Source organism: Punica granatum, chromosome 6 (assembly GCF_007655135.1).
Source record: "Punica granatum isolate Tunisia-2019 chromosome 6, ASM765513v2, whole genome shotgun sequence".
In the NCBI taxonomy this organism is placed as follows: Eukaryota; Viridiplantae; Streptophyta; class Magnoliopsida; order Myrtales; family Lythraceae; genus Punica; species Punica granatum.
The window spans coordinates 3,170,280-3,183,315 of NC_045132.1; the positions used below are offsets into that span (position 1 = coordinate 3,170,280).

At 38.2% G+C, this 13,036-nt stretch overlaps 2 protein-coding genes across 4 annotated transcripts; both read right to left on the reverse strand.

Moving 5' to 3' along the window:
* Window positions 1-1,067: 1,067 nt before the first annotated feature.
* On the reverse strand, window positions 1,068-5,338 carry LOC116210110 (protein PIN-LIKES 3-like). 3 transcript variants are annotated; one of them, XM_031543922.1, is made up of 11 exons: window positions 5,193-5,338; window positions 4,875-5,044; window positions 4,128-4,173; window positions 3,923-4,047; window positions 3,230-3,351; window positions 2,803-3,027; window positions 2,623-2,715; window positions 1,921-2,021; window positions 1,688-1,740; window positions 1,420-1,605; window positions 1,068-1,307 (listed from the first exon to the last, which is right to left on the reverse strand). In XM_031543922.1, exons 2-11 carry the CDS (start codon window positions 5,038-5,040, stop codon window positions 1,183-1,185), a joined length of 1,242 nt encoding a protein of 413 aa, XP_031399782.1. In that variant the 5' UTR covers window positions 5,041-5,044; window positions 5,193-5,338; the 3' UTR covers window positions 1,068-1,182. The 3 variants fall into 3 exon arrangements, with proteins under 3 accessions (XP_031399782.1, XP_031399781.1, XP_031399780.1); XM_031543921.1 differs by having other exon boundaries at window positions 4,128-4,207; window positions 5,193-5,335; XM_031543920.1 differs by lacking the exon at window positions 5,193-5,338 and having other exon boundaries at window positions 4,128-4,207; window positions 4,875-5,107.
* Window positions 5,339-9,132: 3,794 nt separating this feature from the next.
* Window positions 9,133-12,065, reverse strand: LOC116209983 (protein PIN-LIKES 3-like). The gene is made up of 10 exons (XM_031543757.1): window positions 11,770-12,065; window positions 11,543-11,622; window positions 11,321-11,445; window positions 11,071-11,192; window positions 10,745-10,963; window positions 10,396-10,488; window positions 10,107-10,207; window positions 9,959-10,011; window positions 9,607-9,792; window positions 9,133-9,472 (listed from the first exon to the last, which is right to left on the reverse strand). Exons 1-10 carry the CDS (start codon window positions 11,902-11,904, stop codon window positions 9,348-9,350), a joined length of 1,239 nt encoding a protein of 412 aa, XP_031399617.1. The 5' UTR covers window positions 11,905-12,065; the 3' UTR covers window positions 9,133-9,347.
* Between the last annotated feature and the right edge of the window lie 971 nt (window positions 12,066-13,036).

The window sequence follows — 13,036 nt, forward strand, 5'->3', positions numbered from 1 at the left end:
TAATGAATTCATACAAGAAGCATTTCAGTGTTTCCATTGAATTAGAGTGTCACAGAGATCCAATAGACTGAAGCATTTGAATATATCATATGTGCTAACAAACCCAACCTAACGCCTCTCTATGTCGGTAGCGTTGACAATCTTTGAAGATATCAACGTAGACTGCCAAGCCGAGTGCAGCAATTTCCGTGGCCACACTTATAGTCTCGTCTGGTTCATTATGTTGTTTGAGCATCCCATATATTTGGTTGACGGCGGCAGAGTGACACTGCCTATTTCGCAGACGGAGCATAATGAGGATAAATGATTGCTTGATAGAAGCAACCACTTGTGTTTCAAAAATAGGAGATGAGAGATGCAAAACCATTCATCTCGATAATAACTGCAGAAACCAATCCCACAAGTTCCATAAATTGAAGGTTTGCATTCGCGGTTCGTTCGGAGGATTTAGTTGATTATCAAGAATCATGAATAGATGTCGTCCGAGAAATTCTAGAATTCATTCTTCTTGAGTTGCACTACTGCCAACGATACAAGAAACGTATTCCCAGTATTGCATTAATTACTTTGTTCATAGGCAATTAATCAGTGGAATTCATTAATAATCAATCATAATTGACTACCTAAGACGATCAGGTATATTCCTGTCATCCTCACTAATTGTCATGTTTTGCAATACGAACTAAAGTTAGGCTGTTTGATCCACGGCCTAATCTAAAATCCCTTTTCCAAAAGCATATCGTGCTATTACGTGCAATAGAGTATAATGTAAAACCTATCGTGCTTGTAGATTGTGACGAAATGCCTGTTAAGCATTATGTTCCATGTCGCACACCGGCCGTTTACATCTCATTTATCTTATCGTGTTGTGCTGTGCTGCACATTAACTGTTGAGGGACTGCTTCTGTGCGAATCGACACTTTCAAGTTTCAAGGTCTAAACGCTTGATTCCTCTAAGCTCGATGGCGAGATTCCTAGGCAACTTAAGGGACTGATCGTGTGATTTAACCAAACATCAGGAACTTTCATTTCCCCTTTTCTTTTATTTTCGCAGCATCTTTCATATATATTTAAAAAAATGATTTTCACATTATCCGTACAACATAATTTGGGCTTCTCAACCTTTGAGGCAAAAGGTGAAATACATATATTAATTAAAGAGAGAGTCGAGGCGTAATTTACTCAGGCCACGAGCCACATGAAGAAAGCCGACCAAAGCGTTAGCGAGAAAGCCGACACGGCATAGCTCCACAGCATGACGATGGAACATTCGCTCTGACCTGCCTCGAACAACTGAGTGATTGTGCCTGTACACAGGTAGGATATATGAAAACTTGACTTTACATGATTGTGGTTTGTACCATAATAGTCAGCCAGTGATCATTCATATGCAAACATTAGCCGAGGGGAAGAACTGACTGATGGAAACAGCTGGTGGGACGGCAAACTGGAGCATGAGAACAAACTGATACAAGCGATCTGATCCGACGAGTCCGAGATGGTGGGCAGCCTTAACCACTCCAATGCCAATAAGAGGCAAGGCAACACAGCGAATGAATATAATCCCCACAACAATCCATGTGCCGACTCCTGATCTTTTCAAACCTAAACCGTGACAGATATAATTCGAGAAATAAATCAAAAAAGTTAAGAAGCCAGGTTCAAGAGAAAGGTCGTCTTTTTTCACCTTTAATGAGGTTAGCTCCAACAATCATAGTCGCAGCTGGGACACAAGCCCCACTGCAGAAAAGAAGAAGATATAGATGAGAAGGAGAAAATCTTCATCTCTCCGTAGACTCTCTCTATGCTTTAACATCATAAATCCTTTCTCAGAATAATTAATGACCGATGAAGCAAAAAACGAACTCGAGTATATGCCAAGCATCAAATATCGGGGACTTAAAAGAGTTTGCAGCATACCCTACTAAATATGTTGAACTCTCAATCACATGGAGAGGAGCTCTCTCACCGACCAGAGCTTTCCGGATTGGGGAGACTATTCCAACCATGAATCCAACAATCTAAAAAGGAAGAAAAATCAAGCCAAGATTAAATTGGAAGAATCACCCGTCAACATTAAATGTAGGACTGCTCGAAAATATGAATTTGCATCGGGTGTAAAAAGTCTTTTCCCTGGACAACTTCTCACTGTGTTTTTACCGAATCCGCATAGGTTCCAAAAGGCTGACAAGGAAACTTCAAAGAGGAAACAAACTTTGGAGATGAAACATGGAAACACTCATCCAATCCGACAGTTTCAACCATCTTTTGTCCATTTATACAGGACATGAGATAGGACCATATGGAGAAGCTTGTTGCATTTGGAAAATAAGTCAATAGTAACAGGAAACTGCTGTTAGAATGCAGTCAAAAGAATAAGACAGGATAGGGATCCTACAGGACGATAAGTTCCACTAAAAAGATTGTGGGATCATGTTTTAGCATACTTGCTTTCTCCTTACTTGCCAAGTTCTACAGTTGACGTCTTGTGCAGTGAAAAAACATTGTTACAAAGTTTTCCCTTTTATGTTTTTGGATGAATAATTCAATTGCTGTAGAAAAATAACACGAGAATTTAGTAAAGTATCTGGTTTTCCCGAAAGAGCATAACTTAGAACATACCGCTGCAATCGTAGTTGGGGCAAACAGCATCTTCAGATTAATTTCATGGGTCAAAATCTTAAAGCCCCTCCTAACTTCGTGAAGAATTGGAACCTGCCAGATGCAACACGGTCTAACAGTCGCAGAAAGAAAACGATAATAAAAAAATAAAGATAAAAATAAAAATAAAAAGTTTTCCACCTTTCCCTCCAATACCCTACAAGTTGATGCAAACTGAGCAGAGCTTTCGTTGCAGCTAACCGAATGAAGTAGTGGATCAGTCTTCGAACTCTTGATAAAGGCCTCTGAAGATTCTCCAGAAGACTCAAAGCTGACCACCGCATTGCTTCCATGTTGTCCATCGCTCTTTCTTAGAGATATACGCATGATAATATATACATAGGACCAAATATAGACGACTGACATCTGGATCATGAAAAAACATTAATTTAAAATTTAAACGTGAGATGTACGATAATAAATCCAAGAATTTGCTCAGAAAGTGAAATCCAAGTGACCTTATAGGGGTCTTCTCATTAAATGGCTTTCTATGAGCTCAGTGAATTAATAACATTTTGTTGATCGTTATAGATCCTTGACATTTTTGGGGAGAAATCACATATCATACCGCCATAGAAAGTGAAGCATAAGCATTGCCATGTTTATTGCAGATGAATGGATCTCCAAATGGACCATTGGATTCATCACAGACAGCGGGGATGATAATCAAAAACAGATTCCCTTGATTTCCTGCAGAAAACACGCAGAAAACTTCAGGAAGAGACAAAGTCAGAGTGCTTATTAAGTAACTGCTTCTGATATGTGAAAGTGATAGCCAAGGGGTTTAATGGTGCATAATAGTGAAGTTCATGACAACTAAAACTGAGAAAATAATATTTCTAAGAGTCATCAGGTTATGCAAGCATCATTTCATTGCTCCAGTAACGATGGATTCTTCCATTCCTTTTGCTATAAAGATGAAACTGTAAGGAGGCCCAGTCTCTCTCTGGTCCTTGTTCGGCATTACTACAGGAAGAACCATTTCTCAGTAATGACTGTAGATGAGAATCTAGGGGAGGAGAGGCTCCTATACTGAAGTCATCGTTCACATTTTACCTCAAAACTCCTTGTTCTTCAAGCAGATATGGATAGGATTTACAAGAAGAAATCATAAGTTTTGTAATTCAAAGCCATATCATCGTGAATGAATACATTGGAGATTTATCAGTTTCGACCAAATCTATAGAGTGGTATGTATTTAAGGAGCATGTTAACTGCCATTGCGCACGCGGGTCTCGGGAAGTTTAAAAAAGACACCTACCTGCAGCACAGCAACCGATAACAAGTCCCTGTAAATTCTGAGGAGTTCTTGCAACCTTGTTTAGCACCAGCGCCAGTATAGAGCCAATTATAAATGTAAGAAGAATATTCACCGGCATAAACCACCTAAACAACAAAAGAGTGTAAGAAATCTTCAATATCTGTCCATCGCCGGTAAAATGCAGAGAGAGGCAGCTCAAACTCACAGCGTCACTAGACTCTCCAGTGTGATCGTTTCCACCAGGTAGCTAGCTACAAGAGCAGGATTAAACACAAAATATACTATCTGCCAAAAAAAAAATTACAAACTCTAGTTATTCCTAGGAACCCACATGGAAGCACAACTCCCCACAGTACTACACACTTGTAAAAGTACTACACTGAGATAAGTAAACTGGACTTTCCTGACAAAATAAGAGCCAGTAAATGAGGCTTTTTCTAGGTTGCTGATGGGCAATCCGAATTATTGGAGACACACAACAAAGTGATTGGTAATATCAGGATTCGTTTATCTTTGCTGTCAGCAATTCATGCAAGTATATAACTTGGCTTGCAAGTTTCCCATGATGAAAGCAGAATCAATCATAAATTTCACCCAAAACCATGCAGATTACGTTCTTATATTATATATAATCAAAAATGATGTTTTTCACCTTGACCAAAACAAGAAACTGATAAGTTGATAAACTGTGGTTACAGTGACAATGTATAAGAAGCTCTACAGTCAGCAAGATGGGCCAATGAACTGATAAGTAAACTAATAGAAGAAAGCAATGTTATTTCATCACATATCCCATTTAAAGCCCTTTCAAAAGTTCCATGTTTCGAAGTACCAAGCTTCCAAATATCTGCCTCAAGCTGACCAAGGGCAGCTAAAGCAGCAGTAATTTTGACATAAAGAGCTAATTTGCTTAAGCTATTGACAAAATAGAAGAGTTAAATAAATAACTTACCTTGTTCAAATGCTTTCGTGCTTCTTCCCCCAGTATATTTATTCGTTCCAGTGCAAGAACAGAACCGAGAGCGGTAACCAGGAGTACCTTCAAAACTGGCGTTGCTGCTGCTATGAAGATATCCAAAAGCCCCATAGTGGGAATTAATTGTCACGTATGCTAGCATACTCCTGGACGAAAAGATATGATGATAAAAATAGCCTCTCAAGATTTGGTAAATTCGACACATTTTATTTATGAAATGGAGCTAAATAATTTTATAATATTCCCTGATATAAAGTGACAAACATGATTTGATCGTCCATGAAAATAGCCCACCAGATAAGCCACTGGAAGAGGACTGGACCACACTCGTAATGCCTCAGAAGCCAATTGCCCCAGATGAATATCCGAAAAGGATGTAGATATTAAAAACGAGATATTGATTCACCCCGTCTACCATCCAATTTATTTTAGTGTTTAGCCTCTTAATTTGTGAAAACAGGCACACGTCAGGACCAAAATTAACCCAAACAGAAGGAAATATATATATATATATATATATACTGTGTTGGTGATAAACAGGAGAAACATGAGCTTTTATTTTATCGGATAAAAGCATTTTCTAATTGTGTACAGATATTAAAACGAGAGACTGATCACACCAGGAAACATCCAGTCCATCGTGAAGCGTTTTGTCTTGTAACTCATGACTCATGAGAACAGTGACGTGAAGCTGATCTTAACCAGAATTAACCCAGACAAAAGCAAAGACAAACAAATATATATTCACGTATCGTAATAAACAGAAGAAACGTTAGCTTTTGTTCTTAATCTCATGGACAAAACATTATGTAGGTGCGATCCAGAGCCATCTGGTCTTAATTCTCTGTTCTTGGAAAATGGAAAGAATGATTACTAAAACAGTTATCCACAGTCATAGAGCATTGCACTATTTTTAGTGGATATGAGCGCTGCTGCCATTTGCGGACTGCGCCAAGCTCTTGCGAACCAAAACTGAAGACACCAAGTTGAGCATCCTCAAGAAAAAGGGACTCTAAAGTGTCAATTTCACTGAAAGTGATGCCTCATGAAAGCGCGAAATGATGCATCAAGGTCAGTACGAGCTGAGCTCCATGGCACGTAAAGGAGTAACAACAAAACTGAATAATGCAGAAAACTCCAATTCTATGCAGCTTCTCGCAAGGTTCCGAAGCAGATATTTAACCATTTAGCCAAGCAAAAACTACATCTTTGTCGACACATTGCTCGGGAGAGCTAACCAGACATCCGGGAGACAACATATAGAGACACAATAGGTGAGGAACGGAAGGGATTCTGCGGCAGCGAGGCTGTGCTTCTTGAGGGCGTAGGTGGAAGACGGGAGGAGGAGGAATGGCGTCGAACGGTGGCGAGTGACACATTGCGGGGAGAGGAAGAAGAGAAAGAGAGAGCGGCAATGTGTTGTATCGGAGAGGGTGACCGGGGAAGGAAATGGGCCTGCCATAGTTGCTGAAACGGCTGAGCCAACCGCGGGAAGACGACAACGAACCATTGTTATCAGAACCGGACCGGCGGCCGGTTCTATGGGTTTTATGGGTTTCCTATTTAATGTAAAAATTGATTGTTCATGTAAGGATTTAAACCCATGACCTCTTGCTTCTCATACTAGCATACTACCAACTAAGTCACCACCACTTTTTTGTTCTTTTAACTCTACTTTTAAGTACTTATTAAAATAAAATATTTATTTTGAAGTAAGAAATATTAAATATAGATACTTTCTTATACTATTGTTATATTTCTTTAAAATCATCATACTTTTATCTTAATTATCATAATTTTTTTAATAATATGAATATTTATTTTATTTAAAATAAACGTGCGGTCCGACCCATCGAACCCCCGGTTGGACCCATAAACCCATGAACCCGTACCCCTTCCGGTTCTGATAACACTGCAACGAACGCATGCCTGCGTCCCGCCTACTAAATGGGAAAATGACAGCTTTGGTCCTCAAGCTTTGACATACTTTCAATTTTCGTCCTTATCTTTTTCCTTTTATTCATTTAACTCCTCAAATTACCAAAATTAACCAAACCTGATCGATTTCTAACCGTTGGATAATCAATAAATTATTCATGTATTCATCAATAATGATAGTCTAACGGTTAAAAAAGTGATTGCTTTATAGAGTTCCCCTCTTGTCCATTGATTCAGGGATAGCATAAAGTTATCCGATCTCATCTGAATGACGGTCCTTCATATTTCTGGAGCTGTTAAATATGTATTGTGGACGAGGACAACACAAACATGATGTTTTAGAGATTAAGGGGATGCTATGACTGCAAAACTTTAGATGAACTTTTTTTCTGTGGGTCAAAACTTTACATGAACATCTCACTATTATAAGCCAAGGACAACAAACAAATCATTGATAATTTTCGTGTATGTGGGCTCAAAAAAGCGCCACCATTGCAATGACAGGCATGGTCTTGCCTGGGGCTCCTAAGGCCACTTCTTGGCCAAGCTCGACCATACTGAATAGAAAGAATTACAGAGATGGTCCTTAAGTTTGCCTTTTTTTGACATCAAGACCTATAAGTTTCATTTTGGCTTTTCCAAACCTAAGCGTTTGTTCCGTTAAACACTTATGGTCTAAATCGCGACTGACTGGTTGGTGCTGACGTGAAAGTAAACGACATGAAATCTTTTCCACTTGTATTGAAAATGCTTATGTGGAAATTAAAAGAATTACAGCAATGGTCCTAAAAAATTTCCGTTATTTGAACTCGAGTCTTATAAGTTCAATTTTAGGGAAAAAAACAGTCCTAAATAGTTTCAAAAAGTGACAGTATTAGTCCATTCCATAACCCACCATTAACAAACAATGATATGGACTTAATGCAGTAAAAAAGCTTATAAGAGGCAGTTAATATGGCATACGTGAACCAACCATCGCACGCCACTTCAGAAAATTCTTAAAGATTTTTAAAAATTAAAAATTAGAAAAAAAAATTAAAAATTGAATAAGATTAACCAAAATTTTTAAAAAGTAGGAAAAAATCAAAAATATATTAAAAATTATTTTAAAAATTTTAAAAATCCAAAATAATTTAAAATTTTTAGAAAAAATTAGGAAAACATAAAATTTTAAATTTTTTTGAAAATTAGAAAATACATTAAAAAATTTAGAAAAATAAAAATAAAAATTCAAAAAATTTATAGAAAGTTCAAAAAAAATTAAAAGATTCAGAAAAATTAAATAATAAATAATAAATAGGAAAATTAATATTAAAAAATAACTATATAAAATTTAAAAAAGTGGAAGATAATTTTCAAACTCGTCGAAGAGTTAGAAGGGGCCTAGTAATTACCAAGATATCAAATAGGGCGAGGTCGTGGGAGCCCTCCCCCCCCCCCCCCCCCCAAAATTTTAGAATTTTTTGTAAATTTAATTTTAAAATTTGTTAATTTGATAAAGTTTTTCTTCTATTTTATAAAATTTTTAAAAACTTTTGATTTTTAAAAATTTTTTCAAACAATTAATTTTTAATTAATTTCTTAAAATTAAAAATTTAAATAAAAATAAATGTAGAAAAAATTTCACGGCATTAAGTCCACATCATCGTCCATCAACGGGCGGTATAGAATGAACCAAAATTGCCACTTTTTAAAACGATTTAAGACTTTTTTTTTCTAAAATTGAACTTATATGACTCAAGTTCAAAAAATACAAAAAAACTTTTAGGACCATTGCAGTTATCCTTTCAATTTCCACGTATATATTTTAAATACGGGTAGAAAAGATTTAACGTCGTTTATGTTCACATCAGCACTGATTAGGGGTCAATTACGATTTGGATTATAAGTGTTTAACGGAGCAAATATTTAGGACTGCAAAAATCAAAATGAAACTTATAGGATTCGATGTTAAAAAATGACAAACTTATAAGATCATTTTTATAACTCTCCCTTACTAAAATCTTTTACTGGACTTGTCAAGGCGATGATAGGCCCTTAATAGAGATGAATTTGGCCTCGCAAGTGCGGACGGACCCAAGATTTGGCCTTTGATGAACAAGATCTTGAGGGAGCGAATGAAAAGCCAAATTTCCCTAGGGAAGCCACAGCGCCCCTCGAGCCCCCAGGTTCATCCCTGCTCAAAAGACTTGGCTCCATTAAGAGGAGTTTATGCAACTGGCGACACCTTGCTAAAGCTCACTGTGGCCGATATGGTTGAAGACACACTCTCGACATTTACAGATATCAGGACTCATATCGGAAAGCAACTGTATTATTGTTACGGGCATATCGAACAGCAAGCTGATAGTAAGATACGTATAGACTATAGTACAATCATCTCTTGCATTATGTTTTGATCTAACTACGGCGATTGTGACATGAATAAGGCTCATGCTGGAAAAAGAAATGGAGCCATGGTAGCCAATCGAGAAGTGAACAAAATTGTTTTCAAATAAAGGTTAAGAAGATTCAGGCCACGAGCCACATGTAGAACGTCGACCAAAGTGTAAATGAGAGAACAGCCACCACGTAGGTCCATAGCATAATGACCGAGCATTCGCTCTCACCTGCCTCGAACAATTGAGAAATGGTACCTGCTCGATAGATCCACGGGATTGATGACAAGAAAAAGGATTTTCATGTTTACGAGTGTTCTCTGACTGCATGCATTGCATCTAAGTAAATCACTAGTGACTAGATCAAATTATTATATGAAAGATGGGATTACCGACGCTCATTGCTGGTGGAAGGGCGAATTGGAGCATGAGAATGAACTGATACAACGAGTCTGCCCCAACCAGTCCGAGGCTACGGGCGGCTTTAATAACAACAATGCCTATCAGGGGCAATGCAACATACCGAACAAGTATTATCCCCAGCACTACCATTGCGCCAACTCCTGAGCTTCTTAAACCTGACAAGCATTTTTTATTCATCAGTTGATAATCGCCATCAACTTATCGGAAAGCCTGATCTCTTTTTTCGAATCAGTAAGCTTGAAAACCTTGTCAGAGACGATGTCATGATATAACTATCAGCTAAGACATGGATGAGTCTGCTCACGAGCAAAAGACAATTACCTTTGAGGAGGTTCGCTCCGATGATCAGTGTTAAAGCGGGGATACAAGCCTCTCTGCACTTCCAATCAGATGAAAGCAAATGTTCGTAAGCAAAACTAGTATCAAATACTCAGTGTAAAAAAGAGCTTACGGACGTGCATTTGTATACCCGAGTAAATATATCGAACTTTCCACCACCCGCAAAGGGGCATCATCGCCAATAACTGCGTTTCGCAACAGAGGGACCGTTCCAATGGTAAACCCGAAAATCTGCCATATGCAACATAACATTGTCTCATCAGTCAACCGCCATAAAAACTGCGATGAACAGCTCCTACCCTGTTTACCACCACCCCGCAGTTTGTGTTCTGTCTGGACTCTGCTGCAATGATTTCTAGAGAATGATTTCCTGTTTTCTCACATGTTGCTAAACATTGGAAGAGCTATGAGGGGTGTACCGCTGCAATCGTTGATGGGGCAAACAGCATCTTCAGGTTGATTTCTCCCATAAACCCCCTAATCTTCTGCTTAAATCTACAACCAACCGAAACCTGTCGATGAGATGAAAAATACTCGTTATTCTGATCACCTCCTTAAACGGGTGAAAAAGAATAATGCATTTTTATGCGAGATTGTTTCCTAGACTGAACTAGAAAAGATTGATTTAGACCGGACCTATCATTACTATTCATCATCTTGGCCCTGTGGCAGGATGGTGCCTACGTAAGGCAATTCATCATGATGTTAAGGTACATACATTTCTTGCTTCAATGGCTTATCAGCATGTAACAAAGAAAGAAGTTCTACCTTTTCCGACGATTCTTCATGAGGCAATTGAACTACGGTAGAGTTAGATTCACAGACAACCGAAGGAAGAAGAGGTTCTGTTGAACTCTCAGTAGAGCTTCCTGAGATTTCCCTGGGAGATGATTCGACATTCTCCCCGCTCTTGTCAGGGTTGATGTTCTTATTGATCGATATTCTCATTATGATGTATACGTAGGACCAGATATAAATCCCGCCTATCTGATGAAGGAATAAGGAATCGGTTATCAAGTGAATCCAAGCATGAATCTTATTTCACTGCAACTGTTACTTGTTCCGGAAATTCTAAATTAGATCATGTTCATTACCGCCATGGATAGTGAAACATAAGCATTTCCCGAAGCAGTGCAGAGTGATGGATCTCCGAACGGGCTATTGGACTCGTTGCAGACCCCCGGGATAATAATCAGAAGCAAGTTCCCCAAATTTCCTGCAAGAAAAAAAGAATGGATTTTGTAACTGAATTGTCGTATTTACACCCCGAGATCACTCAGGTTTTAATTCAAAGGAAAATTAACGTTAGATTTCCTTAAAATATTCCTTAAGAAGTTCAGTCACCTGCCGAACAGCAGCCGACAACGAGTCCCCGTAAATGTTGAGGAGTTCTTGCTATTTTGTTCAGCATCCATGCGAGTATGGACCCGATTACAAATGTGAGCAGGATGTTCACGGGCATAAACCATCTAAATGGCATGGAGAAAAAAAGACAAATTATGAAAGATTCTGCGACAGTTCATTCCATGATATATAATAATCAACAGTACGAAAATTTCAACTTACAGCTGCAACAGACTTTCCATTGTGATCGTTTCGGCTAAGTAACTCGCTACCATAGCAGGACCAAACACATAGTATACAATCTGCCCAAACCAGAGAACAAACAAGACTTGTAACTAGCGTAAATGAAATTTCACATCAATTGACAGTTGTGTTTCCAAACTTTGGGCGGATATTTGTATTGAGCGAGTTAAACTCCAAGGAATTCACAGATTATGTATTCTACTTACATTATTGAGGTGGTGCCTCGCGCTAGGTCCCAAGAGATCTATACGCTTGAGAGCGAGGAAGGAGCCAACTCCGGTGATTATCAGCACCTTCAGGACAGGTTCTAGAGCAACAAGAAACAGATCCCCGAACCCCATAATTTCCAAACCCGTCTTTCCGGGAAATCCTCTCCTGTGAACAAGTAGGACGAGATGCTGATCTGCTCACAGCGGTGAAGCTTCCATCATGGAAGGTAAAGAGATTCTTATGATCAGTGATTTATTGTTCTCCGTCTGTTTTTATGGTTGAAAATGTTCCATTGAAAGACTTCCAATTTTTACACTAAATCTCAGTTGTATGGATAGTGTTTCCGACAGTTTCCCGAAACACAGTAAATTACATAGTGCTTTTAGGGTGCGTTTGGTTTCAGAGTTAAAAGTAACTTTGATTTTGATTTTGATTTTGATTGTGAAAAGGGATAAATGAGATTGTATTATAAATTTGACTTGGGAAACGTGTATTTTTGTTGTGTAATTGGTAGAGTTAAAATCAAAATCATGATTCTAAAATCAAACTCTAATAACCTTGTTACTTTCTTTGGCGAATCAACTGGCCTTAGGAATTTCATTACGATGAACTCATGCAGAAAATGTGATTTTACTCGTTAAAAAGGTCAAAACTCGAGTCTGCTGAGTAACACGAAAAATACTTATTAGTGGTATATAATCATTTTCCATATAAAAAGTTACGATATTATAATTTGATGTGTGAACCCTCCGGTCCACTCATTCTCGGTATGAATTTAATATGGACGACCTTGACAGGTCGAACACTTCAACGATGAACACTATTTTAATATGGACGACCTTGATAGGTCCACTCATTCGCGATTTTTCTGTAGCTAATGTTCAACTCTATTTTATTTGTTGATAAAAGCAAGCTGGTACAATTTTTTGTTTTCTGGTCAACAACCTCTCAACAGCTTAGGTCAAAATCTTCTGGGGCTGGATCTGAGGGAGACTGTGCAGTACTACTACCCGAATGCTTAAAATGAATGGTCGCTATAAATCTCGGAGCATACATGTGGTGTAGACGAGAAACGCAAACTCGTAAACATGTGCTGCTTGTGGTGCCTAGATCTACGGCATTACCACGTGGTGCTAGTAGATGACGACGATGAGATGTGCACGGGATATGTTCAAAACTCGGTCTCGACGTGGCTTAAATGTACATATAACTAAAATTTATTTGGGTGCACAATAAATGAGATTAGATGCATGATAAATATTT

What these genes read in the sequence shown, in the direction of transcription:
- LOC116210110 (XM_031543921.1), bottom strand. Translation starts at nt 5,009, where the DNA reads ATGGGGCTTTTGGATATCTTCATAGCAGCAGCAACGCCAGTTTTGAAG. An exon ending in CTGGAGAGTCTAGTGACGCT is followed by an intron (nt 4,048 to 4,127) that starts GTGAGTTTGAGC and finishes TTTGTTGTTTAG; the next exon opens with GTGGTTTATGCCGGTGAATA. An exon ending in CCCACCAGCTGTTTCCATCA is followed by an intron (nt 1,308 to 1,419) that starts GTCAGTTCTTCC and finishes ACCTGTGTACAG; the next exon opens with GCACAATCACTCAGTTGTTC.
- LOC116209983 (XM_031543757.1), bottom strand. Translation starts at nt 11,904, where the DNA reads ATGGGGTTCGGGGATCTGTTTCTTGTTGCTCTAGAACCTGTCCTGAAG. An exon ending in TGTCGGCTGCTGTTCGGCAG is followed by an intron (nt 11,193 to 11,320) that starts GTGACTGAACTT and finishes TTTTTCTTGCAG; the next exon opens with GAAATTTGGGGAACTTGCTT. An exon ending in ATGAAGAATCGTCGGAAAAG is followed by an intron (nt 10,489 to 10,744) that starts GTAGAACTTCTT and finishes TCTCATCGACAG; the next exon opens with GTTTCGGTTGGTTGTAGATT.